This window comes from Larimichthys crocea, chromosome II, assembly GCF_000972845.2.
Source record: "Larimichthys crocea isolate SSNF chromosome II, L_crocea_2.0, whole genome shotgun sequence".
NCBI lineage: Eukaryota > Metazoa > Chordata > Actinopteri > Sciaenidae > Larimichthys > Larimichthys crocea.
Genome location: NC_040012.1, coordinates 12,398,276 through 12,424,320, shown reverse-complemented (window position 1 = coordinate 12,424,320; position 26,045 = coordinate 12,398,276). Strand labels below are relative to the sequence as shown.

The 26,045-nt window shown below is 42.5% G+C and overlaps 1 protein-coding gene across 1 annotated transcript in view; it reads left to right on the top strand.

Moving 5' to 3' along the window:
• Positions 1-26,045, top strand: part of phlpp1 (PH domain and leucine rich repeat protein phosphatase 1) — a 43,607-nt gene that overhangs the window by 9,247 nt on the left and 8,315 nt on the right. Inside the window, exons 2-6 of the mRNA XM_010746561.3 lie at positions 17,968-18,164; positions 19,260-19,385; positions 20,220-20,368; positions 23,709-23,855; positions 25,287-25,514. Of these exons, the coding sequence (XP_010744863.3) occupies positions 17,968-18,164; positions 19,260-19,385; positions 20,220-20,368; positions 23,709-23,855; positions 25,287-25,514 (847 nt within the window). The remainder of the gene's footprint in view (positions 1-17,967; positions 18,165-19,259; positions 19,386-20,219; positions 20,369-23,708; positions 23,856-25,286; positions 25,515-26,045) is intronic.

Here is a 26,045-nt window from a genome sequence, read left to right as displayed (position 1 = left end):
AGCTGTGTCACTGGAGATTTAGTTTTTTATAGAGGCACCTCCCTGCACTGCAGAAACCGTCGAAGTAGATTGAGTGCTAAGCAAATAGTATTGCGTGAATTCAGAGCTGTCCCCAAATCTTTGTTTGTGTCGCAGCTAGATGTATTTGGGTGGAGCTGAGCTTGTTTCTGTGGACTCTGGCTCTAACAGGGAAAAAAAGGGTCAGAGTTGTTGATATGAAATGACCTAGTTTAAAGTTCGTCTCTCTCAAAAAGAAAATGCTGAAGCACAAGAATGATACTTCCTCATTGGCTAGTGTGTCTTTTTAAAGGGAGAGGCTATAAAAGCGGACGGAAGGTCAAAAGCCACAGCCTCATAGATGTACAGGAGAAACTCTGCACAGGTTACTGTACAGGTATCACTTGTAGATGCTGCAGTGGTACCAAAGATACACATGCACGGTCTAATGGTACTGCATTAGACCGCATGCATGTGTATATTTTGGTATTTAGTAGACCTGTGGTGATGCTGTATTGGCAGAGTTGGAAGAAGTATTCAGATCACTTACTTACATAAAGGTAGAAATATCAACTCATTGTTTTCAGTTTTCTGCAACTTCACTGTTCACTTCTCCGCACCCTACAGCAGCACCGACCAAATTAGCACCTAGCTGGTGAACATAATTGAGCATTTAGCAACTAAAGAGTCAAATATTTCCCTCAGGAGTTGGTGGAGAGCAAAACAGAGCTACAATGAGAGTGATTATTGGGTTTAACATTCATCAGGTTGCCCGAAACACAACTCCGAATGAATGCTAATGATGCTCGGTATCTGCTGGATGTGTAAATAGAAAACTGTTTGCTCATGCCTTAGCCATGTCGACCAAAAAGACTTAATGTGTTCATAGCTTGTTTGCCGTTAAGTGACCTAACAGTCATTAGTTGGAGGTTTAAAGTATCAAATGTAAAAAAAAAAAAAAAAACGACAACAGTAAACAACAATCCCTTTTTAAAAAGTTATTTTATTACAAATTATAACTACTATAGTACTATACATGTTTTTAATGTGAAGCAGGAGCATTTAATGGCAGCGGTCAAACTGGAGCTGCTTTTAATTTCTTCATATACTGTTGGTTTTATGTGTTCATCTTCTCAATACCTTCCCTAGCTGTAAGTATAGTGGTGTTAAAAGTACAGTACAGTCGTCCCTCGCTATATCGCGGTTCACTTTTCACGGACTCACTGTTTTTTTAGTGTAATTTTGCATGCTTTTTTTTACAGCGTACTGTACAGTATGAACGCGCATTGTGTTCTGCGTCCTAAATTGGCTAAGGGAGAACCGCACATGTGTTCTGCATCCTGATTAACTAAGGGAGTACTGTACAAAATGCGTGTAAAAAGGTGTATAAAAGTGTGTGGTTAGGGGTTTTACGGCCTTAAAACATGTATAATAATTGTAAAACTTACTTCGCGGATTTCGTTTATTGCGGGTTATTTTTAGAACGTATCCCCCGCGATAAACGAGGGACCACTGTAGTACTTTAAAATTGTACATAAGTGCAATACAGTAAATGTACATTCCACCACTGTGTATAGGAATGTTATAGGATTCATTGCCGGATTATTATATTGCTATTGCATTCAGTTACACAGGTGTTATCTAATCAATTCATGTGGCTGAGATCGGTTAAACTAAAAGTCCAGTTTTTCAGTCCAGGAGAGAGAACATCACTACATGTGCCAGTCTCAATCATTAACAGAGCAATTTGTGCTTGTCTCGTGCTGTTAGCTGCACAGTTTGATAACCAGCCAGGCCCTGGGGAGGGAAAAAAAAAGAAAGTGGAGTTGACACCTGCTGCATCAGGAAGTTAGCCTTGACTTTCTCTGTGCGTGTCCTTCACCCTGTGTTTTCGTGCACATGCCGGCTAGTCTGATTCGGGCCGTAGTTTGTGTTTCATCTTTCTCATTAATACAGTAGTTTCGACTACAACCCAGTTCTCGTTTAGCTGCTTCTCAGTCCCTCCGGTTAAAGACTTCCCCTCTTTAGTTCTTTTTTTTTCTCACTATCCCTCTCTCTCTCTCTTGCGCTCTCTCGCTCTCTCTCATTGCCCTCCTGCCCCACAGCACCCCCCTTCTCCCTTCTTCTCTCTCTCTCTCTCTCAGTGCCACTGTGTTCACATGGCCCCTGCATGTGACATGAAGCTGAGCCAAAACACCCCGGATGCCCACTTCAGCCCTCCACTGTTCCAGACCTTGTTAAATTTTAAACAAAACAAAACAAAAAAAAAAAAAAAAGGGAAAGGAGGGGGGAGGAGGAGAAAGAGAAAAGTAAGCACGTGGGTTCGCGGGGAATGTGCAACAACATCACAATCTCATTCATTCACTTGTTCTTGTCCCTGTGCATCATCAGGAGAGAGAAGCCCTTTAATTCTCAGTCTCTCTCTCTCTCTCTCCCCTTCACTCCTCTTGTGTGAAGCCTTCCTCTCTTGTCTCTCCCTCCTTTCTCTTTGCTCCTGAACTGGACTGATTGTAGCTTTAACCACAGATCTTGGGTCTGATTACTTTGTGGCCTGTCCCTTCTTTGGGATTAAAGTAGTGACTCTGTAGCCGCTGTCTTCTTAAACATCTTCTTTCTCAATTACCCCGAGGCAACTGCTTCCCATCAGATGCATTCTTAATACTTTTTGGCATAGGAGAATAGCTGGGCTGGAAATAATAACGGCCACTGTTTACCTTTTTATTATTGCTTGTGAATCTCCTTATTACTCTTTCCTTTTCAGTAACAAAGGCATGCCCTAACATGGCAACTTTTAATATAAAGTCTCCCGGACCATCTTGGATGCCTGCAACATCCCACCGGCTCAATTTGGCTAAGCTACGAGAGTCCTTCATAGCCTCTGATAATGAATGGCATTAGAGGTTAAGTACAAACAAAAACAATGATGTGCTTATCTGTGTGTCAGTGGCCTACCCGGAGGGGAAAACTTGGGAGACTGAAAGTGGTGCGACCGCCTTTCATTGGGGATTAGCGCCTAATAATTCCAATCAGTGCTACAAATTATATCATCGTCAGCACACACACACACTGCTCACATAAAGACGGTTTCCTGGCATCATGCATAATGCATTATGATGGATGAGACTGGAATCAGCTGGGCCAAATTTGTTGGCAAACTGCAACCAACAGCATGAATTGTTAAAGAGCTGTTTGTGTTATTTACAGCGATTAAGTCACTTCCAATTGAGCTAACTGATTAAACTCCCGGTGTGTTTTTTTTTTTTTTTCCCCCCTCCACAGTTCACAGTTGAAAAGTGGTGTGTTTGTGATATCAAATGGCACAAATACTTACGCTTTCGTATCTTTGTTTGTGAGCAAAACAAGTTCAGACAGGAGCCTCAAGCAGGCTGCAGTTTTCAGCCCGTGCACCACAATATTCATCCAACCAATCACACACGCACACACACACACACACCTCATGGTATTACAGTACAGTACACTGCTCTGGTATTCACCCTGTCTCTTGCTCACTCCACTGCTATTTTAGTGCTGCATGTAAATGCTGCTGCCACCTACTTAAATCTGCTTTTCTCTGCTGAGGAATCTGTCTATCCGTTGATGGGTAGCACATGTTCAGTGCATACACAGTACATAAACTCACATCTGTTCACTGGGGGGGAAAAAAAAACAAAAGTTGCCATGTTTTCTTTTCACAATGCACATTATTTTATCATTTATGACACGTGCATGTATACTTGCATGGTAGGTTACGTGTCACAGTGCTGATGCAGGTAACTACTTCGTTTCACACATACTTGGAGAATATCCCAGCGCAAGAAAGTCTAATAATTCTTTGTCATAGACACATAATGTCACATTGTTTTTACTTTTGGCACCCGCGACCTTCATCCTAACAAAATTAAGAACATTTTGTTTACAGTGTCAGTGGTTTTTAGATCTGTATGATGCACACTTAACACAGTTCATAAATTAGGAAGTGGGTTATTTATGCTGCCGCTAAATATCCGGAAATGTCACAATATCATGTCTCATCCAGTCCACCCAGTGATTATCTTTTCACAGTCTTCTTGACCTTTTTAAATGTTCTCCTTCTGATAGAAAACGCCGACGATGGCCTTCAGGCTGGGAGAGTGGAGCAAAGTCTCCATTAATGCCTTAATTTTTTTTTTTTTTTCAGTGTCAAAAATAAGATGAAACTCCTTAATTAAATTAGTGACACACTGAAATGAAGCAGCATTAGTATTGATGGAGAGCCTTGCTTAAATACAGGAGGGAAAATCTGTGAATAACTTTCCAGTCAAATAAAACTTTAAAACCATAGTTTAATAAAGTAACTTGAATTTTGGGACTTTCTCCACTGTACTTATGACATGTTATGTTCAACTTGGGATGCTGAAGTTCATTGTCACTAACATTTGCTTCTTCTTTCCGGGGTGATTTTTGGATATTGCTGCTTTAGTGGGTCTATCTGTTGTCCTAAAAGAGAATTTATGAGGTTGCTATAGAGAGCGAGACACTCTGGGAAGCACTTTTTGGTTAAAGGCAATATAGTACACGATGATCTTGTTGAAAAGGCCCATGAGAATGACAAAGAGAGAAAGAGTGAGGGATTGAAAGTGGCAAGTTCTGAATGTAAAATATCGTCTCTTTGTTTCTGTCAGCGACAGCCATTATTAATGCAGCGCTACAAATGAACAGGGAAACCCAGGGCGACAAACAGGCGGGAAGTCCCTGCAAGCTAATTAATCACTGACATACAAGTAAACACTGTCTCTCACACACACACACACACACACACACACACGCATAAAGTTACGTGTTTATGCATGTGCACTCCGCCACATTCAAATCTAACCTTTTTGCACGACATCAGACCTTCACTGGCTCACCAATTAGAGTTCTCATCTCGCCTCTTTAGCCTCGGTATCAGAGGGAGGTGTTGTCAGCCTGCTCCTTTATCGCTACTCTCCCTTCATCCCTGGCTCTCACGTTTCACCCTCCCCTGATGTACTTCCCAGGGGGGTTGAATGCTAGGTGGGTAAGCCTAAACCTCCACGTCTCGGAGGGGGTTATTGTACTGGCGCTTAAGACGACAATACCTCACTCCTCTCCCTTTTCTCGCTCTTTTTTTAAAGCCCCCCCGTACAGTATAAGGAGCTGCACTTGTATCAAGGCTGTATAGAGTGCTGCAGAGACAGGCTGCTGCTGTATACAGGCCATTAGCAACTGCTGAGTGACAGAATGCGGAGGCTGAAGTGACACAGTGACGCTGCTGATGAGCAACCGGTAGATAATGTGTGTGTTTGAGAAACTTCTCACGCAGTGTGTGTAAATCTTTAAAAAAACAAAAAACATGTGCAGCATTATAAACATTTTCTGATCTCACCAGTCTGATGGCTTTATCTACTCGACTGTTCTTGCTACGGCAGAATATGGCAAACATGTTAAAACCAGAGAAGGGCATGGAGATTTATTTTATTTTATTTATTTTTTAAAGATTAATCGACCATTTGATTTATAAAATGACAGAAAATGCTAAATTATGACAATCACTGTTACCACAAATGTTTGGGACTTTTCCACTGTAGTTAGATATGGGTAAATACCCAGTGGGATAAATTGGGGCAATTAAAAAACTTGATCCGTAAGAGTGAAAGTGGAAGTGAAATCGAGGATTTCTCGGCCTTAAGTGACACGACTTTATAGAAGTAGTACAATGCAATTGTTCTTTTTAAATCTTAATCGTTAAACTGTATTTGCAATTGCATGAAAACAAGAGTCATGCTCCGTATAATAGAGCTTATATTGGGGGGTGTTCATACCTTGTTTATAAGCTCCTTCGGGGCAGAAAATCTATCACAACGTTATCATACATTTGTTTGTCGGCATCTGGGATTTGCTTTAATTGCATCTTCACGACACAGCGAGGCCTGCCTCTGTGTCTTTGTGCACGCATTGCCTGTGATCAAGTCTGATTATGTGTCCTCATGTGTTAGTGACAAAGCTGTAGGACCGACTGCGAGCGCTGCATCATTCATGAGTGTGTGCCACCCTGTGCCTGGGCTGCAGTGACCCGTAGCTGTCAACAGCGTATCCTTGAACGTGATGGCACAGGCTGTGCCGAGGACACACTGCAGGCACCGCTGGCATGCGGAGGGCTGTGGGTGGGGCCGGCGGGTGGGGTGTGCCAGTCTGGAGCCTGGGGAGGAAGCTGAGAACACAGAGGAGGGCTGAACAGTACTCCAGTATTAATGTAGTACATTATCTGTCTCTTTTTGGAAGTTCTCTTTTCGCTTTTCTTCCTCTTTGCGGAGGGCCGGGAGAATTTTCAGCTACAGAGCAGCAATCCTGAGCCTCTGTGTCCTACCAAAAGACGGTTAAGCAGGATGGACCCTGTACTGACTTATTTCAAAATCAGGGCTGGGGCTCTGTAAGGGGTGTGGGGGAGGAAAAAAAAAGAAGAGGGGTCAGGTCATGAATAAGCTGGGCTAGAAATGGTGATTCCCTGCCAGAACCGACACATAAAACCACTCAAACTTTAAATCCGAACAGAAGGAAGGAGGGTTAGGGGAGAAGGAGAGAGAGTGTGGATAACAGCTGGAGATATTGAAACCTGATGTTTCATACTGTACTTTTAGCAACATATTATGGTAGATGAAAAGTTGGAAAAATGAAAAAACCTTCCTTTCCCTATGAAACATTAAAATATGCATGCACACACATAGGTGAAACCTTTCCGGTCATAACCTGTGTGTGTTTGTGTGTGTGTGTGTGTGTGTGAAAGAGAGCAAGGAAGACAGAGACACATTACATAACTGCATAACCCTGGCTTTTCTGCCAGTTTACTATCACACAACAGTAACTCGGTTCACACGTGTGCAGGCTTGCTTCATTTTGTGTGTGAAAGCGCAGCCTCCCGTTCGTTTCTCACGCATTCATGACCTGCCGGTAATTCATTATTTCCCAACATGGAGCAGCCATCCTCTTCCGCACTGGTGCACACGTTTATCGTGCATTTCAACTCAATCTACATGAAACAGCGTTACATAAACACTCGGAGGGGTTTGACGGAGAATACATTTGACCTTTTGCTGGCATGATATTAGGCGCTCGCTGGAAGTGAGAGAGACATCAGAGTCTTCTCTGAGTTGTTAACCTTAAAAAGAGAAATGCTGAGCGTTATTATGGTTTTAAATTAGCCTGGCACAGTGTGATTAAGGTGTTGTCAGAAAACTCACTTGTTTTCCTCGTCCTCGGTAAATACACAGCCTCTCTTGTAGCATCTCTGCTGATACAGGAATACTTGCTTTTGTTTGAAGGAATCTGCAACTACAGCACTGCGTGTCAGACTTTGATCTTTAAAGGATAATTCAGGATAATCTTATCATTTGGCCATTGATTGCGATATTGTAATCACGTTCTCTTCTGAGATTTGGCAATCAGACAACATTGCAAAAAAACAACAACTAGTCTGACATGGAAAAAAAACACAAGCAGCACACAAGGTGAGCAAGTTACAATCCTTTCAGTTTAGTTTGGGTAGATTTGGCCACACTTGTGGTTATTGGCGGTAATACTGAGAAATACTACCAATACAAGTCCCAGATTTGTGAAATGACATGTTTATCCATTTCTCAGGGCAGAAACACAGCAGAAGAAGACACGCCATGTGTTATTTAATAATATTACCAAAGCAAATATGTTTTGTATTCAAAATTCTTCTGAGCAATTATTCCGCTCTTTTGTATTACATGATATTTCCATGTACACAAATGATGTGCCACTGGATTTTGTCCAGTATGAGTCATTTCCTGTGAATCCCCCGCACGTGCATGCCATTCGAATCCAGTGAAAGAATGGCGGACTCCGCCACAATTTAATCTGTTATATCGATGCAACATACGGGTGTAAATATATTTGATGGCTAAAACAGGATACATGCAGGCCATAAATAGAATCAACAACTGGATTTAATATGATAAAAAATATCAAGGATTATTACTTTAAAGAAACACACAGGTTAGACAGATTTATTTACAAAGGCGGGCAATAACATTAACACCAAAACTGTCCAACATTTATAATGTATTCTTCCAAAATTTGATGAAAGTTGTAAGAAACTATAATTATCCTATAGTATCCATTCATACATGGTTTTATACGCATGTTCATTCTGTCAGCCGCATGAGAAGATGTACAGTAGCGTCTGAGTGACAGCATTTTGCAAGTTTTAAAACCAAAATTTATGGCTGACTGAGATTAGCTCACCTCACCTCACAGCTCTTTCCTGTCGTGAGTCCTTCTGCCTGAGGTGACAGGATATGCCTGTAGCCTTCCTTTTCTGTTGGATATTCATGTATTTATCTACTGTCTGTGTGTGTATATACAGTATTTTTTCCTTTCTCCATCGATCCCTGTTTGGCCTCATTTGTTTTCTCCTTCCTTTCAATCCGGTACACCTTTCTTTTCCTCCATCCCCCTCTCTCTTGCCACAGTCCTCCTTTCTACACCAGCGTAGCTCTCATTACTCACGTTTGTAGTGTAACACGCATCTGTAAACCCTCATTATTTTTTTTTTCCCTGTGCTTTTATTTATGTATCATATATACACTCACTCACTCACACACCCTGCAAACGTACTAAATAATTCATTGGGGAGCTGTGCTCACTTCCACAACCATACTTGTGTTTAAACATTCCTTTAATTTGTAGTATGTGCACACACACACACACACATTGTATGCATGAACAAACACACAGGCACTTATGTCCACTATAGTGACAAAATTTGCATTCACTCACACGCAAACAAGGAGGTGCAAACAATCACCAGATCTCGTGTGTGTGTGTGTGTGCTCTCTGCTAGCTGATCAGTGGGCTTGTGTTTTCTAATGTAAGGTTTCGTAACACACAGTCATTACATAACAGCAGCAGGAGTGGAGCTGTGAAGAGGGGGCGAGGAGAGAGGGAGCACACATCTACGTACGTCAGCATCATACCCTTCCACTGACAGAGGGAATCACTAGGGGAAAATCTTCTTCTTTTTTTTTCATACACTGCTGCCAACACCTGCGATTCAAAGCATCCACAACGCAATTCACCTCGCCGTCTGTTACATCTGCATCTATTTTTAGTGGATATTGATTGAATTACATGATGAAGCATGTTCATAGTGCAGCGGGTGGTGTGAAGGACGGTGCAGCTGATGGGAAATGCTGTTATTTCTTTCACTTAAAGGCACATCAGTCATTCATTTAAAAATTCATAGCCACACAACGTGATTTATTAACCTCTTATGGGGCCCTCTCTCTCATTGTAGTTCCTCATTCCGGGCTGTCGGGTGCGGGAGTTATGATTACATATTTACACATCGTTTGCATCCGTTTCTGCTTCTGCCCATGCACGCATCTTTGCATCAGGCTGGCGTTATCTGACCTGATCTGTGAAGATACTGAGTGGACTGGGTGTCTTCTGCTGTGCATGAAGAAGTTAGAGATTAAAAATGTAGAAGAAAAACCAAGTGCACAAGTGGGTTAAGTTGAATTTTTAAAAAAAGAAAGAGAGAGATAGGACTACAAATCCTACCTCAGGTCATCCCCTTGCCATAATGCATCCTCACACTGCCCCCGCAGGTGGTGGATGGTAATGCTTTGACCTGATAACTGGAGTTGTACAATGCCTTTAATAGCAGAGGGCTGTTTAGTTCCCTTCTCCCCAGGGGCAAAGGGTAATAATGGTTTGATGGGGAAGATATTGCAGGCTGTGACCTCATTTGGATTCAGGATGTGTTTCACTGGACTGAGAGAGGTGGTTTTGTACTGTGTGTGTGTGAGAGTGTGTGAGTGTGACAGAGTGAGAGAGAGATTCTGTCTGATTGCGTCCTTCCTGGTGACATGCTTAAGAGAGATGGGCTATAATAATTTGAGGGCATCCATCAAACTATTAATTATCCAGTGCGCCCTCTCTCAGGGGATGGACGGGCGTCTCATGGTCATTTTGCGCCACAGCAGCATATTTTTTCCTGAACCCAAATGTCTGTCTGGCTCGGCTCCCTAATACTACACCACCAGCTGAGAGGAGTGCGCACAAGGGTGAAAAGAAGCCAAAACATCACCTCGACTGAGCTGTTTAAGCTGAGTGATGTTACAATAGACAGGAGCACAAAGCTGTGTCACTCAGCTTTTCCTAGTGAAACTCCTCCGAACTCTCTTGAGAACTAAATACGCGCACAGTCAGCCACAGTATTCTGAATTATTTGGTAGATATTCTTTCAGTGCATTCCAGGTAATTAATACGATGTGTTGTAGCATATCGGCTTAATCATGTTTCATTGTTTTATTAATTAAAGAGATAATGAAAGCAAGCTGCAACATGGATTAAATAAACACCTATCTAGCATCTATCGCTTGTGGCACTGTCCAAATACTAAAGAGACACAGTTGTTTACTGCACCTTTTGAGCTGAGTTTGTATTAATACACTTATACAATTTTATATATTTATTTATTTATTTATTTATATATATATACAGAAAATTGTGAATTAAACCCATGAAACACGACCAATTTACGCTGTTGATGTATATCAATAAAGCCCCTTTGGACAAAAATACAACAATAAATGCTACTTAGACAAGACTAAGAGTCTAATATCAATATGAAAACATGTTGATTTTTAGCTTATGCTATTAGTATTTTAAAAAAACAAAGGTTATTACAGTAGTCGTGAGGGGAGACATGAATGTTTGCACCGACAGTTGCTGAGACATTTCACTCAAAACCAAAATCAGGAAAATTTCAAAAGAACCATCAGTGTGGAAAAAATTTCAGGGCGACCCATCCAATAATATTTCAGTGTGGACCAAAGTATTAGACCAAGTGAACAAACTTGACAGACTGGCATAGTGTAGCTGTCAAAGTTCTCCCGGGCTCGTCCTTGTTGATGTTTTGACTCCTGAACATTTTGTTCGACTCGTTGCCTCCCTGACAGTCAAAATATTAAAAAGAAATATTTATTTGTTTTTAAAGTGGAGAGAACATGGCATGACATGTAGGCATGTGTAAATGATCACACCGTGATAATGCATCAACATCTCACTTATTTCCCATGCAAACACGTACCTCATCTTCTTATCGCTTTCACACAAAGGACAGCTTTTCACATTTCACACATCGACACCTCCTCAGTCAGAGGGGAGGCAGCCTCTTCTGTCTCTGTGGACTCATTTGTGTGAGAACATCTGGGAGGGATGTTTGATGTTTTGTAGGATTAAGAAGCTACTAATCATTCCTCTCCCGAAAAAACTGTGAATCAGCTGGGGGGCTTAATTGGCCTTCCATGGAAACCCACGGCAGTTGTTTTTTTTTTCCGTTCACAGTTCGACACATGCGTCGTTTGTGAAAGGTGCGGAGAGGTAAAGTGTAACGCCAAGAAAGATGTAGAGTATTGCTGTAAGTGGAGTGAGCAGCCCATCACCCGTGATAGCCTTTGCCACTTTCCACCGAAGCTGGTCGACTGCTGCCTGAGCAGACAGTTGGCTTAACACGGCCTGTCGCTTTGGATCTGAGTAATCACCTCAAGTCATCCACAGCGAGAGAGAGAGAGAGAGAGACAAATAAGGGTGGAGCAATTTGGGCAAACATGGGAAGCACATCCTTCCCTTGCCTGCAATCACACACCTTTTTTTAAGTAGATGCATTCTGACGTGCGTGTATGTGTGTGTTTTGTAACAGGAGGACAGTGCAGCTATTTGTGTCGCAGAGTAACAGCTGGCATCACTCTGTCATACATCTATCTCTATGTGCCGTCTCCCCCAACTTTCCTCAACTCCAGTTTGCTCGCTAAAAGTTAGTATCTTATAGATGCTTCCTTCGAGTTAGGTCTTTAATGAGATGCTTCAGTTGAGGAACATTTCGAAATATGTCAGAGATGCTCTGTATAGGCTTAGAAACATTCATAATATAAGTCCCAGCGTCTTGCCATCCAGTACATCACATCTGCCATCGCCTATAGAATAACCAAGTGTGTGTCTGCGCATGCTTGTGCTCCGCTGTGACTTATGTGGGTCATCGATGCCCTCCGGTACGGCATGCCCCGTCCTGTAGTGGAGGTGTGCTGATGTTGGATTGCATTCACCAGGGCAGCACGGATTAACCAGGGATGTGTCCTTGTTATTGCTGGGAAGAGCCAGAAGTAAGAAGTGTTGATCTGTTGGGTGGGAGATGGATGGAGAGAGGTCAGCCGTGAGTACAGATCACTAACTCTGATGGATAATGAGAGCAGGAGGGCAGCTGGGAAACACACTGACATTAAGCAATCCAGAGTTGTTTGTCAAATTGGTTGACTTGACAAAAATACAACATATATATACTATATAGATTAAATACTGTATTGTTCAATAATAATTTAATATTCAGAGGTATTATTACATCAGTTGCGCACTGCTGGCAACAGCTGCTTCACATCCTCATCCTCATTCTGAAACCAATGATGTGTGTTTCACATGCTTAAAGTCTTTAATTGAACTAAAAATGCACAGCGCAGCTTCCCCATATTGTCACAGCAGTGAACTAAAATAGTTTGCAGGATGAATCATTTTGAAAGTTTCTTCCTCAGTGCGGTTTCAGTTTCTTTATCTTTTCAGTAAAATATAAAATGATCGACAGACACACACACAAGGAAAATTAAATATGAAGCACATCTCCCAGCCAATCATATTTCACTATCAATTTTATTGAAACCTTTTTACGATTTACGGGTGTACTCCCCTTTCTGTTTTACATTTGAGTCCCTGATTGTGCGTTTTTAAGTTTCTCCGGGAATACTTTCCAGCATTGAAACTGAGATTAGTAATATAAGGCACTGTACAAGCATGTGTGTATTCATGCGTGTGCTTGTTTGAGCAGCAGGGGTGCACACACACATGGATATTGGAAAGGAAACACTCTTTTCCTGAGCTTGGGAAAAAGGAAGGAAGCCATCTCCAGTAACTAACACACACACACACACACACACACACACACACTGTAGTAGTACTGCTCCCACATACAGTAGGTCTAGGAATAGACTATGACTTCCGCAGATGAACACCCCCACCTTGCTTGGGCCTGTCTATTATTTTTAAATTCACACCTTATGCATCACCCAGATAGATTATGGGATGTCCACCATGACTAACATCGTTGCTCAAAATATTTCGAGTGTAGGTGGCCCGTGTTGCAACCGTCTCTTATAATTTCCTTCCCCTCCTGGAGGGTTACCAAGAGATCCTGCTTTCCGCCGGCTCACCCCTGTAAACAGGATGCTCACGTGGGAGTCGCACCCATCTCCGTGCTTCCTCCGCCGTGCATTCCCATGGTTCCAGACTTGAAGCGCTTGCCTCCGTCAGCGTCATCCCACGTCCGTGCAAGATGGTTGTAAACGGCAAACATCCACACAGGAGAGGCTTTTTAAACTAACTCTCATCACAAAAGCAGCCCACTCGAGCTGTCTGCATTGTTCACCCTCTGCAAAGTCTCTTTCTGTTTTTGGTCCATCAACATTGGGGGGGGGGGGCCGCAATTAGATGGATGCACATATGGAGATGGTTAATCACTGTCACTGTGTCAGTGTGTGTGTCAGTGTGTGTGTGTGTGTGTGGATGTCAGCAAGGGAGGAGGAGTAGGGCGCGTGTGTTTGTGCATATGCTCGTGTGGGAGAGAGCACATTCCAACAAAAGGCCTAAAAATAGTAGGAATATGCCCATGTGACATATTGAGGCTAAAAGCTTGTGAATAATTTGTCTAATGCAACACATACCCCCTTCCTAAGCTCAATCATGAAAATATGCTCCTGCTGGTTACCTCTGCCAGCCGGCGAAGTTGGAAAGGGGGTAACCAGTCTGTTCTGTCGCACCGCTCGGTCTGTGTCTCTGTCTGCAAAATATCACATGGATTTGGATGAAATTTGGTGGATGAGAGCTCTTGGATTCAAGAATACTTGATCAGACTTTGGCATTAATCTGCAATATCGGATTTCGGTGTACCTGTTATGGTTATGTCTTCATTTTCCTCTTTCTTTTATTTAGGATTGGACTAGATACATTAATTTTAGATGCAGTTTATGTGCTTAAAACAAGAAACCATTACGTACAAGCCTTATATTTTTATATAAAAAACCTAAAGAGCAACAGGATAATATGAATCTTTTACTGTTAGAGTTATGTTTTTTAGGTTAATACTGGCAAATATTTCTCTTTTTAAAAATCATATCTTCAGTTCCCTTCCTTATCTTTCCTTCTCCATGTTTCCTCTTAAAGGAAACTTCAGTCCCCAGTTTAACTCACTTATCTGACCCCCTTATTTGGAAGTGAAAATGACAGTGGACACCTGTTATATTCGTCCCTTGCCTTGTGAAACTATTTGTGTGTATAACTATGCGCGCTAGTTTGGATTTATGCCAGGAAACAACCAGGAACAGCTTCACTTCCAAATAAGTTAGTGAGGTTACATGATTTTGGATTTGGTTAAAATGTGTCTAATCGCTTTGATTGTGTGGCTAACCTGTGCTCTTTGTTTTAAAGTTACCTTGTAATCAGTTGGTGGGTGAAATTTCACTGTACTTCATAAAAATAATGGTCAAAACTATGAAATAAAATATATAAAATAAAGTTCTCTGTAGGCCTTTTCCTCCACTCTCCATTTCACTTTCCCTCTGTTCTTTAAAACATCATCCTATTCAGCACATTCAGCACTTGGCCATCACCTATACCACACACGAGTGTACATACTCACAGTGATACAAATAGTCATTGAATCACATTTCATGTGGAGTGGACAATAATGATGATCCTTTTTATAAAGAGATAAAAACCTGCAGTTTAATTTGCTCGCTGCGCACTCCACTTGTTTCTGGAGTGCAATTAAATGAGTGTGGAGAAGAGGAAGGACAGTTTGGAGGTGTTGGATACAGTGTCACTAAGACAAAACAAAACGTGCGACTTTCAAATAGCTTCTAAATTTGTCAACCCTGGAAAAAAAGAAACTTTGACAATACAACATAATTTGCTTTTTTGACAGAGATGATGTATTATTATGTATGCAGCTCCTCAAACAAAACCTTGAGTCTTTATGGCTCTTTAAATGTCATGCCATTAATTTTGATATTTTATCCATGTAAGCTGTAATTTGGAAAGGCCAAAATTTTCATGTCATGGGATTTGGTACTAATGAAAATATTAAGCATGTTAACTGAACTTTTTTTGTGAAGCACAGAGATCCTCTGTCCCAGGATAGGGGCGGTAAGAATTTCTCCTTCATGTAATCACAATAGTTTAATATGCCTGTCAGGTTCTTAATGAGGCATTTTATTTATTATATAATATAAACATAATCAGTCTTTTGGGGAGAATTTGAAGCACAAACCTGTAAAGGAAGAATAAGAACAAAGAATTTGAAATATTACAGATGTCTTTTATACCCTGATGACTCATTAAAACACATCCGTGTACGTCTCTAACTTATTTTAGCTTTTGATCACCGCTGTGAAGTCGAGGCAGACTGCCAGGGAAACAGAGAGAAATTACGAAAAAGAGAAGTGTGCTTTTATGCTACCTACATCGTCATATACAGGATATTATAGATAGCTTCACAGCTTTGTGCACAGTGTGAACTGCTTTTGCTGTTGTAGGACCATATTTAAGTTGGCATCGCCTCGAGGCAGGTTTATAAATAGTCCTTCACTTAAAGGAGTAAGACAAATATATATTTTTTTCTAGAACCACCCACCTGTGTTAAAGCAGGTTTTAACACAAATGGTTACTTTTTATTGTTACATGCAAAATATCAAGATTGTTTCTTGAGTTTGATATATTGCATATAGCATAAATATTAATGCCAGATTGCAGTACAGTGTTATGCATGCCGTCTGGAAGGTCTCGTGCGTCTCAACTCTACAGTCGACAGAGCCGTATTCTCATTTTCTCGCAGAACATTTAATTAGTAAGACGGCGGCATCTTTGCACGTAGTAGTACTCATGCATACACACACACACGTGTCTTGGTGGTAGCCTTGTGATCCTCTGCATGCCTGCCACTCATGTATGCTGTATTAGCATACCAAAACAGCCCATCCTTGTAGTCAAACATGACTCTTGATCAACATTTAACAATAGATTGCCAGTTTGTATAAGACTCTACCTCCTGGACAAGGGGAATTCAGCAGCGTATCCGTTAGTGAATATAGATTTGAATATGTATACACTGTGATGATCTCGGGTCTGGCTACATCAGCTCCAATAAGCAGACATCTGGTCAGAACATTATTAAACTCTGCTGAGTGTGTTGGACGAGAGCAGTGTGCTCTACAGTACTCCACTGCGTTGGCCTGACAGTCAGCATGTGAAAGACCTGAATTATTTAAAGCCATGAGAGCGTGTGCAAGTTCGCACTTGCTTACCCTACTGACTCTTTTTCTTCCTGTCTTTAACTCACCTCCACCCTCCGCTCCGCTTGGACCGGTGTGTTTTGGAAGTGAAGTGAAATACGTGTGAAAGACACAGTCCAAGATGGATGCAGCCATTTTTTTTTTTACAGTAGGCCACGGGATGTGAGACATTTTCTAAAGCCATCTGTCGCTCGGAAAGGAAAATTTCCATGAATCTCTTTGCCCAATGAGAAAACAGTGAGGTTAAAAAAAAAACAAACAGAAAACCATAGATAGGACGAGGAAACCGAAAGCCATGCGGCCGGACAGATAGGAGAGAAACGACAGGGAGGGAGTGGGGGCAGAGTATGGCAGCCCGGGGAGGTTTTTGCGGAGGTGGAGGTAGACAGAAAGCAGGTGGATGTTTAGACAGAACGATAAGACAGCCTGGCTGACAGAACGCCTGATAAGCAGCCTGACTGTCAGGTTTGGCAGGCTGGCGGTGAAGCGAGAGAACAGCGCATAGAGCAGAGCTAGACAGATGGGTAAGGCTGAATAAAGGCAGCTCAGAAATTGTAAGCGCATAATTTAGAAGAGGTGCACCTGGTATTGAATTTGAGACTCTATTAATGTAGAGCCGCGCTGAATGAAAATCCAGCCTATTCAATTCCATGTGCAAAGTAGGACATCCAAGGCTGACTGTTGCACTGAATGCATTTAGATCTTTGTATTGTGGTGCCATTGTGGTATGAGCTCTCCTGCTAACCACTGAGGGTGTACTTCTCATTTTGTGGCATTATTTAGTGGATAGCTACACAGATTAGTTTTTAGCCGTGGTGGCAGACTGAAATATATCAACAACTATTGGATGGATTGTCACGAAATGTTGTACAGACATTGTCCACAGAGGATAGACTTTGTTGATCCCCTAACGTTTTGTCTACCGTCATCAGCAGGTCAAAGATAGACATTCATGCCCACCTGATGATGACCCCTAAAGACTGTGGATGGATTGGCATGACGTTTGGTAGAAATATTCATGTTACTCACAGGATCAGAGTTAGACACAGAATTGGGGTTTATTGCCAAAGAGATTTTCACATACAAGGAATGTTCTTTGCTTCTTTCTTGTCCAAAACAATATGAAGATGAAGGTACGGCAAGTCAAGCAGCATAAATAGAAAATAGACAATAAGGTATGAAAAAATATGAAGACAATAAAAAAAACCAATATGTAGATTAGTTATTTAAATGAAAGAGCTGTACAGTTGTGCAAGAATATGCAAAATACTTTGGATTATGGCCAAACATCTGCCTTTCCCTCAGCTGTGCTTTGTGTTGAGTGCTTGACATCAGCATCTAGCTCAAAGCACAACTGCGTTCAGCCTCAGAGTTGTGCATGGCTAGACTAGACTCTTGCTTTGTTTGCACGCCGTTCTAAAAATTACTGTGAAATAAAACTTGAATTGTATTCACTGTTGTTGTGCTCATTATTTTCCAGCACTTGAAAGGTTTGTCTCAAGGTCTACAGTGCTAACTACACAAAATGTCTCTTTTCTCTTTGTTCCAGGGAAGCCTCAAAGCATCGAGAGCTCAGAGCGGGTCCAGCTGTCAGGGACATACAACGTTCGGAAAGGGAAGCTCCAGCTACCGGTCAACCGCTGGACCAGGCGGCAGGTCATCCTGTGCGGCACCTGCCTCATCGTCTCCTCTGTCAAGGAGAGCCAGACAGGGAAGATGCACATCCTGCCGCTCATTGGAGGAAAGGTATGTCTAAGTCACAGAGCAACAACGACAACAGGGCACACAACTTTTTTTTTTTCTTCTCATCCTTATCTTTTATGGTGATGTTATGTAATTCACGCTTTGGATCATAAATGATCGTAATGCCATATTACTTGACTTGACAAAGTCACTCTTATTACCCTCTGCAAATGTCTCTCTGGGCAGTGAAGTTTGTCCTTGATGACATTTCACCTTCAACAACTGTTTGTCCTTTTTAGTGTGACATCCAGCAATGCTTCCTTTGTTCATTTTAGCTCAAGGTCAGACAGAAACGGTGCAAGCCAAGTTTTTAATAGTCAAAATGTTTTCAGTATTCTGCAGGGAGGCTTTTGTCCATTTCTAATCTGAGTCAAGACTTGCTCTAGTGTTAAGTGTAATGGGACACTGTTATAGCAATCGAGTAGCCTTACTTCTCTTTTCCTAAAGTGCCTCCTTTTTTTAAAATGACCTTTATCCGTTTATTGCTTTATAGATCGGCCTATCTGCAAAGCCGCTAAGTAAGCTCTGTGTGCTCTCCTGAAAAGCCCTTTCTTCCCGTCTGCCTGACACAAAAGGCACTCCATACCTCGCCACACCCAGTTTCTGAACATTTTACACACAACACATGACCTCTAGTTGACCATTCGTCCATGCGCTGCCTCTGCATGCGTCCGTGTGTGTGACGAGTTTGTGTGTCTGCGTGCCAGTGTTCTATTCAGACATCAAAACTAGTCAGCCATTCATTCACAGAGATCATGTGCTCGTGTGACTTTGTGTGTCTAAAGAAGCCATTTCACACACACACACACATCATTATATGATCATGCGTGCCTTATATATTTTCATGAGTGTGCTTCTGGTTGACTGACTTTATCTACCCTGCAGCCATTCCTGTCTTGTTTCCTTCAACAGGAGCTTTTTTCAAGTAACAGCTATTCTATTGAGACGTCCACGTGTCAGCTTTTCCTCTCTGTTTCCTTTAATTTCATGACTCTAACTCTACAGGCGTTGGGGTTATCGTTTATATTTAGAGAGAGGTCAGAGATGTCAGTGTTTCAGACTGTAATGTCACTCCCGTGTGTGTGTGTGGTTCTGCAGGTGGAGGAGGTGAAGAAGCACAATCACTGCTTGGCCTTCAGCTCAGCGGGGCCTCAGAGTCAAACCTACTACGTCAGCTTTGACAGTTTCACGGAGCACCTGCGCTGGCACAGACACGCTGCCAAGGTATTGTGTGTGTTTGTGTGTGTGCATGAGAGAAAAGAGAAAGAGAAGAGAGAACATAAGCATGTGCTCCCAGGCGCTTCTCACGGGTCAGCTGTGTTGTGTATTAGAACATGCGTGACTGCGAGTCGAAGTATGAAAACGCAGCCTCGCTGCCATCCCTTCGCCTGTTTATGAGCTGAGTAGATTCAAACTGCGCATATTTCACCGCTCTGCGCTCTGTAGTGTGTAACCTAAATGTCTCTGGGTGCACTCAAACACATAAACACCACTCATGGCTCTCTTTCCTTTTCTTCTCATTTGAAGTCAAGTAGGCCATAGCCAGAAAACCTCTTTTCTAAATATTAACAGGGACATGCATGTCACCAGCACCCAGAGGGCCACTCAGAATAGAAGCCTGGATAGAGGGGACACGTGCCCCAGTGACGACTGCTGAGCCTCTAGCTAACTGCGCTCTGAAAAGCCCGAGTTCACAGAGCGTGGATTTTCTCCTTTAAGACGAGTCGGACACTTAGGCTGTCATTTCGTTTTAGATAGCAGCTTGTATGTGTCTGTAGATTTGACTAACAAATGATCAGGTTAACTGCTCTGCAAACGTGCAGTTAATTAGATTACACAGTGATGTAATGGGCGAGGTTAACCCGTTGGACTTTCCCTCAACTCCCCCTCCTGACTCCCTAATCCTAAGGAGATTGGCCATTAAATGACATTTGACCCCTTAGCAGCAGGCTACACACACAGTAAACCAGTAAAGTCTTGTGTGGTAAAAGTAATCCCATGTTTCTCTTTCTCTTTGTTACCTCTCCACTCTCTTTTTCCCTCCCCACCTCCATCTAGATGGTGTCCCAGAGAATCAACTCGGTAGATCTGTCCTGCTGCAGCCTGGAACAACTTCCTCCCAACCTCTTCTACAGCCAGGACCTCACCCACCTCAACCTCAAACACAACTTCCTGCCCGCAGACCAGCGGCTGCAGCAGCTGCAGAGGTACAATGCCTGTCGCAAATCTACAGTAAACACACCTGAGACTAAACTATAAGGAAGAGCAGGAAGAAGTGAAAGATAAGAAAGGAGTGGACGGACGTGAGGGGGCGAGGAGACAGTTAACGGTGGTTTGGATGGGCTGGTTCAGGCAAGATGAGACATGGGACGGTTTAGCAAAGTGTACCATAATTTGGGCACAACAGGAGCTGAGCTTAGCCTGTTGTACAAGGAGGGGAGAGACGAGACACTTAAACTGTGAGGCTTCACTGAACGCAGCAGGTCATGGCTGGCTGGTTTCGGACAGCTTTAGCTTTTGCCTGCAATTTTCAAGCCATCGACCTGAGCAGTCTAGGACCGGGGCCATTGGCACGCAGGGACCAAAGTGGCGAGCCAGGGCTCCGCTATACCAGGCAAGGCCAAATGAGCCCAGAGCCCAGAAGGGTAGATGTGGCTGCAGGGAAGCTTTTAATGTGCCTGGCCTCCTTCACTCTCTCTCTCTGTGGGCACCATCTGCTGCATGCTTATCATGGTCCCAGATTAAAACCCACAGCCAAGACGTATGTGTGTGTTCCTGTGTGTGTGTGTGTGCACATGTATTTATATTCACACACAGAGTGGCGCATGTGCACGCCTGTCACAGCCTTTCTTTTTGAAGATTATCGTGTTATCGAGTAAATCGCGTGAATCTGATGATGGAGTATGTGTTCTTAACGTTTGCAGAATGGAGTGTCTGTATGTGTCAGAGGAAGAGAGAGATGCTTGTATAGAGTACAAGCAAGAAAGTGGCCGCAGGCTACTGATTTGGGGTCAGTGCACACAGAGTCACGATACAGTATAGTGTTTGTGTTTTTGTTTTTTTAAGCTGGCTGTAGTGACAGGAATGTGTACTTGTTTGTATGATCGTGCGTCTTCTTGAGAGAAAATTATGAATGAGCAGGAGATCAGGATTTCACGTTGTCCGACCACAGTCGTTTTCTGTATCATCTTTCAATTTTTTGGAGTCAGAAAGCCAATAAAGCGATGGGGGGGGAAATGAGTGAGTGACGTACAGCTCCCCCGTTGGTCAAGCGAGATAACATCCATTTGGCTTTGCCAAATCTAAGCAGGCTCATCCACATTTGACCCAGCAGGACATAAAAAAAGAGGTCAGTAATGAGGAAAAAAAAAAAGATGGATAGCTGAGGATAGATACGTTTTGACAGAAACATGTAGCGGGAGTTACTTGAGTACTCACTTCGGCCCTGAGAGACTGCAGTCTAAAGAGCTGGAGTCAAGAACAATAATACTCTGTGTGCAGCCTTCATGAATGTGGGTGTATGTTTTGATGTGGACAATTGTGTGAGAGTCTGTTTTTGTTTCAGTATAAACACTGGCTTTCTCTGACATCTAACGTGGGGTCATTGTGCTTTGAATTTTTCCAAGAGGAATGGAATGTGTGAACCTGCCACATGCCTCTCCCTCTTCTCTCCCTGGCCAAATCCTAACTAGTGGGTGATTTCCTAATCAGATATGCATAAATCAGTTGTCTGGGATACTAGCTCTTTCCTATGGCATGGGACTTTCTTTCCCAGCATGCTTCTTCTATGCGAGAGAGAGGTCACAACTCTCTATGGGGAATATCTGACGTTCCATGCATATGATTGAACCTTTGGCCTGTTTATTTACATATGTATGTATAGTTTAGCAAGCAAATGAGGGGATGAGGAAATGCAGAGGGAGGAAAGTTGGACTGAATAACAGCAGAAAGACAAAATATTAAATGAAAGTGGACATATAAGGCCAGGAGAGAGGGTTCAAATTGGGTTAAATATTATTTTATTTGCTATTTGGCAACAGAAGAAGCTTAAAAAAAGTAACAATATGGACATTTCATCTCTTGATAAAGATGTTGAAAAAGCTAAAAGCATTCATTTATAGTTTTGTTTCTGTTCATCTAATGAACATAAGTCATAATATTCACTCTCCCTTTACCTCTTGTTTGCACTTCACTATCTCCTGAAAAACATGCCCAGCTTTTTAGCTTATTCCTAACTTTATCTGGGGATGTTGTAAATCTATTCACTCTCCTTTTGGCTTTGGTGTGTATATATATATTTCCTTATCTGTTATGTTCACCAGCTAGGTGTCTTTGTCTTTACTTTGTCTTGGCGTTGCGCAGGGAGAATTACGGTGGGTTTATTGGAATTTATATTTTGCTGACAGAAAGGCTGAAAAATTATGCAGATGAAAGTGGAGCTGTGGGCAGGAAACCAAAACAATGAGCTAAAAGAGGCCAAATGGCTCCGTAGCTCTGTCAGTTTGAGCAACACCTTTGTCGTTTGATCCACTGTAAATAAAAATGATTAGTGCCACTTTGGATACACAAGGACAGTAGTAAAAATGAAGTAAGAGCATGGCATGATGGAACAGCATGACACAGACAAGGAGAGACTCTGGGGGAGAGGGCATGAGCATTACTCAGCAGATTGCAGAGGTTGATTTAATGGTGGGCTGACATTTTCCCACACACCCCCGACTCGCTGCCTGCAGGAGTCACCCTCAGCTGGAATTACTTGGCCACCCTAATCAATAGCCCTGACGTCTCGGGTTGGCTTTTTCTCCATCGCCATGATATATTGCGTGCATGTGTGCGCAACCTGTGAGCCGGTGTGTGTGCATAGGAGGGAGGGAGTTCAAGTGCTGCCAGTTTGTAGCAGCTGTTCCAGCCTGTGGTGCTTATATGGTGCACTGCCCATCTCTAGGCTGCCATAGCTGTTCTCTCACTGTACACATGATAGGTGATAACAGGTTGCGTGTCTGTGTATGTGTGTGGAAGGATAAATAAAGACAGTCCAGAGAGTCCTTGTTCCCATTACCCCTCCACCCCCTCGCCCCCTGAGGGGCTAACCCTTGTGAAGGTCAGCCCTCTGCTATAGGACACCACTCCAAATGCCACTGGTCACTGTTGTTTGAATGAACAACACAGACGTCAATGCTGCACTTGTTTGCCCAACAATAAAACGTGAAGGTTTCATCGTAGGCTTTGGCTTTGTTTATGGGTGTGTTTAATCTAACTGTCTGTCTGTCTGTCTGTCTGTCTGTCTGTCTGTCTGTCTGTATTTCACATAAACAAACTCTGTATAAGCTATACTGTGTAAGCTACAGTGCCAATGGATATATTCATTAATATTTATGAATATCTTCTACTGTCTTGCAATATTCATGTTGACAAGATACAACTACACATCCAATCACTTGCTTATACTTCTCTTCTCTTCTCTTCTCTTCTCTTCTCTTCTCTTCTCTTCTCTTCTCTTCTCTTCTCTTCTCTTCCCTTCTCTTCTCCTCTCTTCTCCGTTTTCAGATTTTCTCGTCTGCGTAGCCTCAACCTGTCCAACAACCACCTCGGTCAGTTCCCTCTGGCTATCTGTGACATCCCCACACTGACGGAGGTCAACCTCAGCTGTAACTACCTGGTCTCTGTCCCCAGCTCTGTGGGAGCCATGGCCAAGTAAGTGAGGATACAGACCTGATGCATGATGAGAGCTCATTGTATTCATGTTGCAAGATCTAAATCTTTGATCAACTCAGAGGCTGAATATTGCTGAATATAAAGTTCAGGCATATTCCAGCCCTATTCAAAATACACTACTTGTTCTTCCTTTGTTGGTTATTTCTCTATCGATTCTGTCTTCTGTGTTTACCTCACCTCTGCCTCTACTATTGGCTCGTGTTGTTGGTCATCGTCCAACTCTTGCACTTATTGTACTCGGGTCTCTGCTGCTGAGTTGGTGGCAATTTTTTGCTTGCACTGATGCCACCTCAGAGCTGACAAACCAGCGAACCTTTTCACAAACCAACGAGCATTTTTGTGGGTTTGAGTGTCAAAAGTGTACATAGCCAAATGCGGGCGTTACCTAGCAACAAGCACATGTCATAACAAACACCATAGTGTACTTTGCTAGTTTTCAGTATGTGAGCAAACAACAACATGACTTGCCCTGATCATCTGTGGTGTTTGCCCGTGACATTTTGCCTTAGCCGTGGCCTTTACCTTCTTACTCAGCGACAATGATTGATATATTTTCTGTCGTTTTTTTAAAAAGTTTGTTCAGCTTCTAATTGAGCCAATCTGTTGTGCACAATCCAGTTTTCACCATCTCCCTTTTTTTCCCTTTGCGAACTTGAGCTTGCATTTCTCACACAGATGTCTCTTTGATCAACCTCTGAATTAGATTTTTGAAATGAATTACTCAGTGACATACTCTGTCCCACAAAATCCAATTTGTTTTTTATTTCTAGGCCATCATTTTTAAGAGGATGGAACAAATCTGATTCTGCTGGCTGAAAACCTTCTTTTTTTTTTTCTCCCATGGGAAAGCTCAAATATTTAGAGATTTGGTTGGGCTCCAGTATCAGCCCCCTTGCCTAAGGAAAAGCCCTTTTACTCTGCTCTTTAAAGGAGTCTCAGCAAAATGTAAAAATATGTAAAATAAAATTAAATAAATTAGATAATTAATGCATTACTCTGTCTTACCCCACTATGACTATGGGGGATACATGGATGAAGAGAGTCAGAGTAGTCATGCAAGCAGTACTGACACATGGATTGCACATGTGCCTTATGCAAAGCTCATTCAAAACTTACCATACTTACAGGTATGTGGGTTGAAACATGGCTAGATGAGAAGTTAATCTGCAGGAATGATCTGGTATGCCTGTAAATTCCTGAAGTGGCCAGTAGGGATTTATGCTGCTACTGCCATCTGCTGGACAAAGGGTGTACTGATTATGAGTGCTGAAAGTCCTAGTTGGCACAATGTCACTGATCCCGAGCTACACAATCTGTGCAAATAAGGAAAAATCCTTGATAATATGCCACCCCGCCTATCACCGCTTACATCAATGAGGTCAATCGCCTAATCTCATGCTCCTTTCTAAGTTTGCAGACGTTCCTGTTGGACGGCAACAGTCTCGATGAGCTGCCCAACGAGCTGGGTTCCCTCCAGAGGCTGAGTTACGTAGGCCTTTCCTTCAACCAGTTCAACCACGTGCCCCAGGTGTTGGAGCAGTTAGCCTCCATGGAGAAGCTGTGCATGGCTGGAAATAACTTAGAAACACTCACCCTGCAGAATTTCAGACTGCTCCGTGTCAAACACATCGACCTAAGGTACGACAGTGAGGGCAGATTATGACAAATATTTAAAAAAAACATGATTAAGAGATTATTTTATGGGTTTCGTGATTCAAGTTCGGCAAGTTGTTCAAGAGAAAGCAACACATTAAGTCCTCAGTCATGCTTGGCCACAGCAAAGTACTCGAGGACACACGTTATCACACTAATGACAGAAACCAAAACACAAAGACGAAGCCAAAACACAAGCAGACAGCTATACAGCACGAAATCAGGAAATCATTTGCCTGTAGTGGCTCCATCAGGTGTCTTCTCACTGCTAAAGCACAGAGCTGGGGTGACTTGCACTATTTTTCCAGTTAATACATCACTCCTCCTGACTTTGCTTGGACAAGGTCAGTAAATACGTTTTTTCCAGCATTCTCACAGATCACATTGGATCTCTGACGAGGGTGTGTTTGTATTCTTTTCTAAGTGCTGCTGCTGTTAGTTCATGTTGAATTATTTCCAGATAATGTGTCAGTTCTGACATGATTGGTCTAATAATCAGTGTATTGTACTTTCATG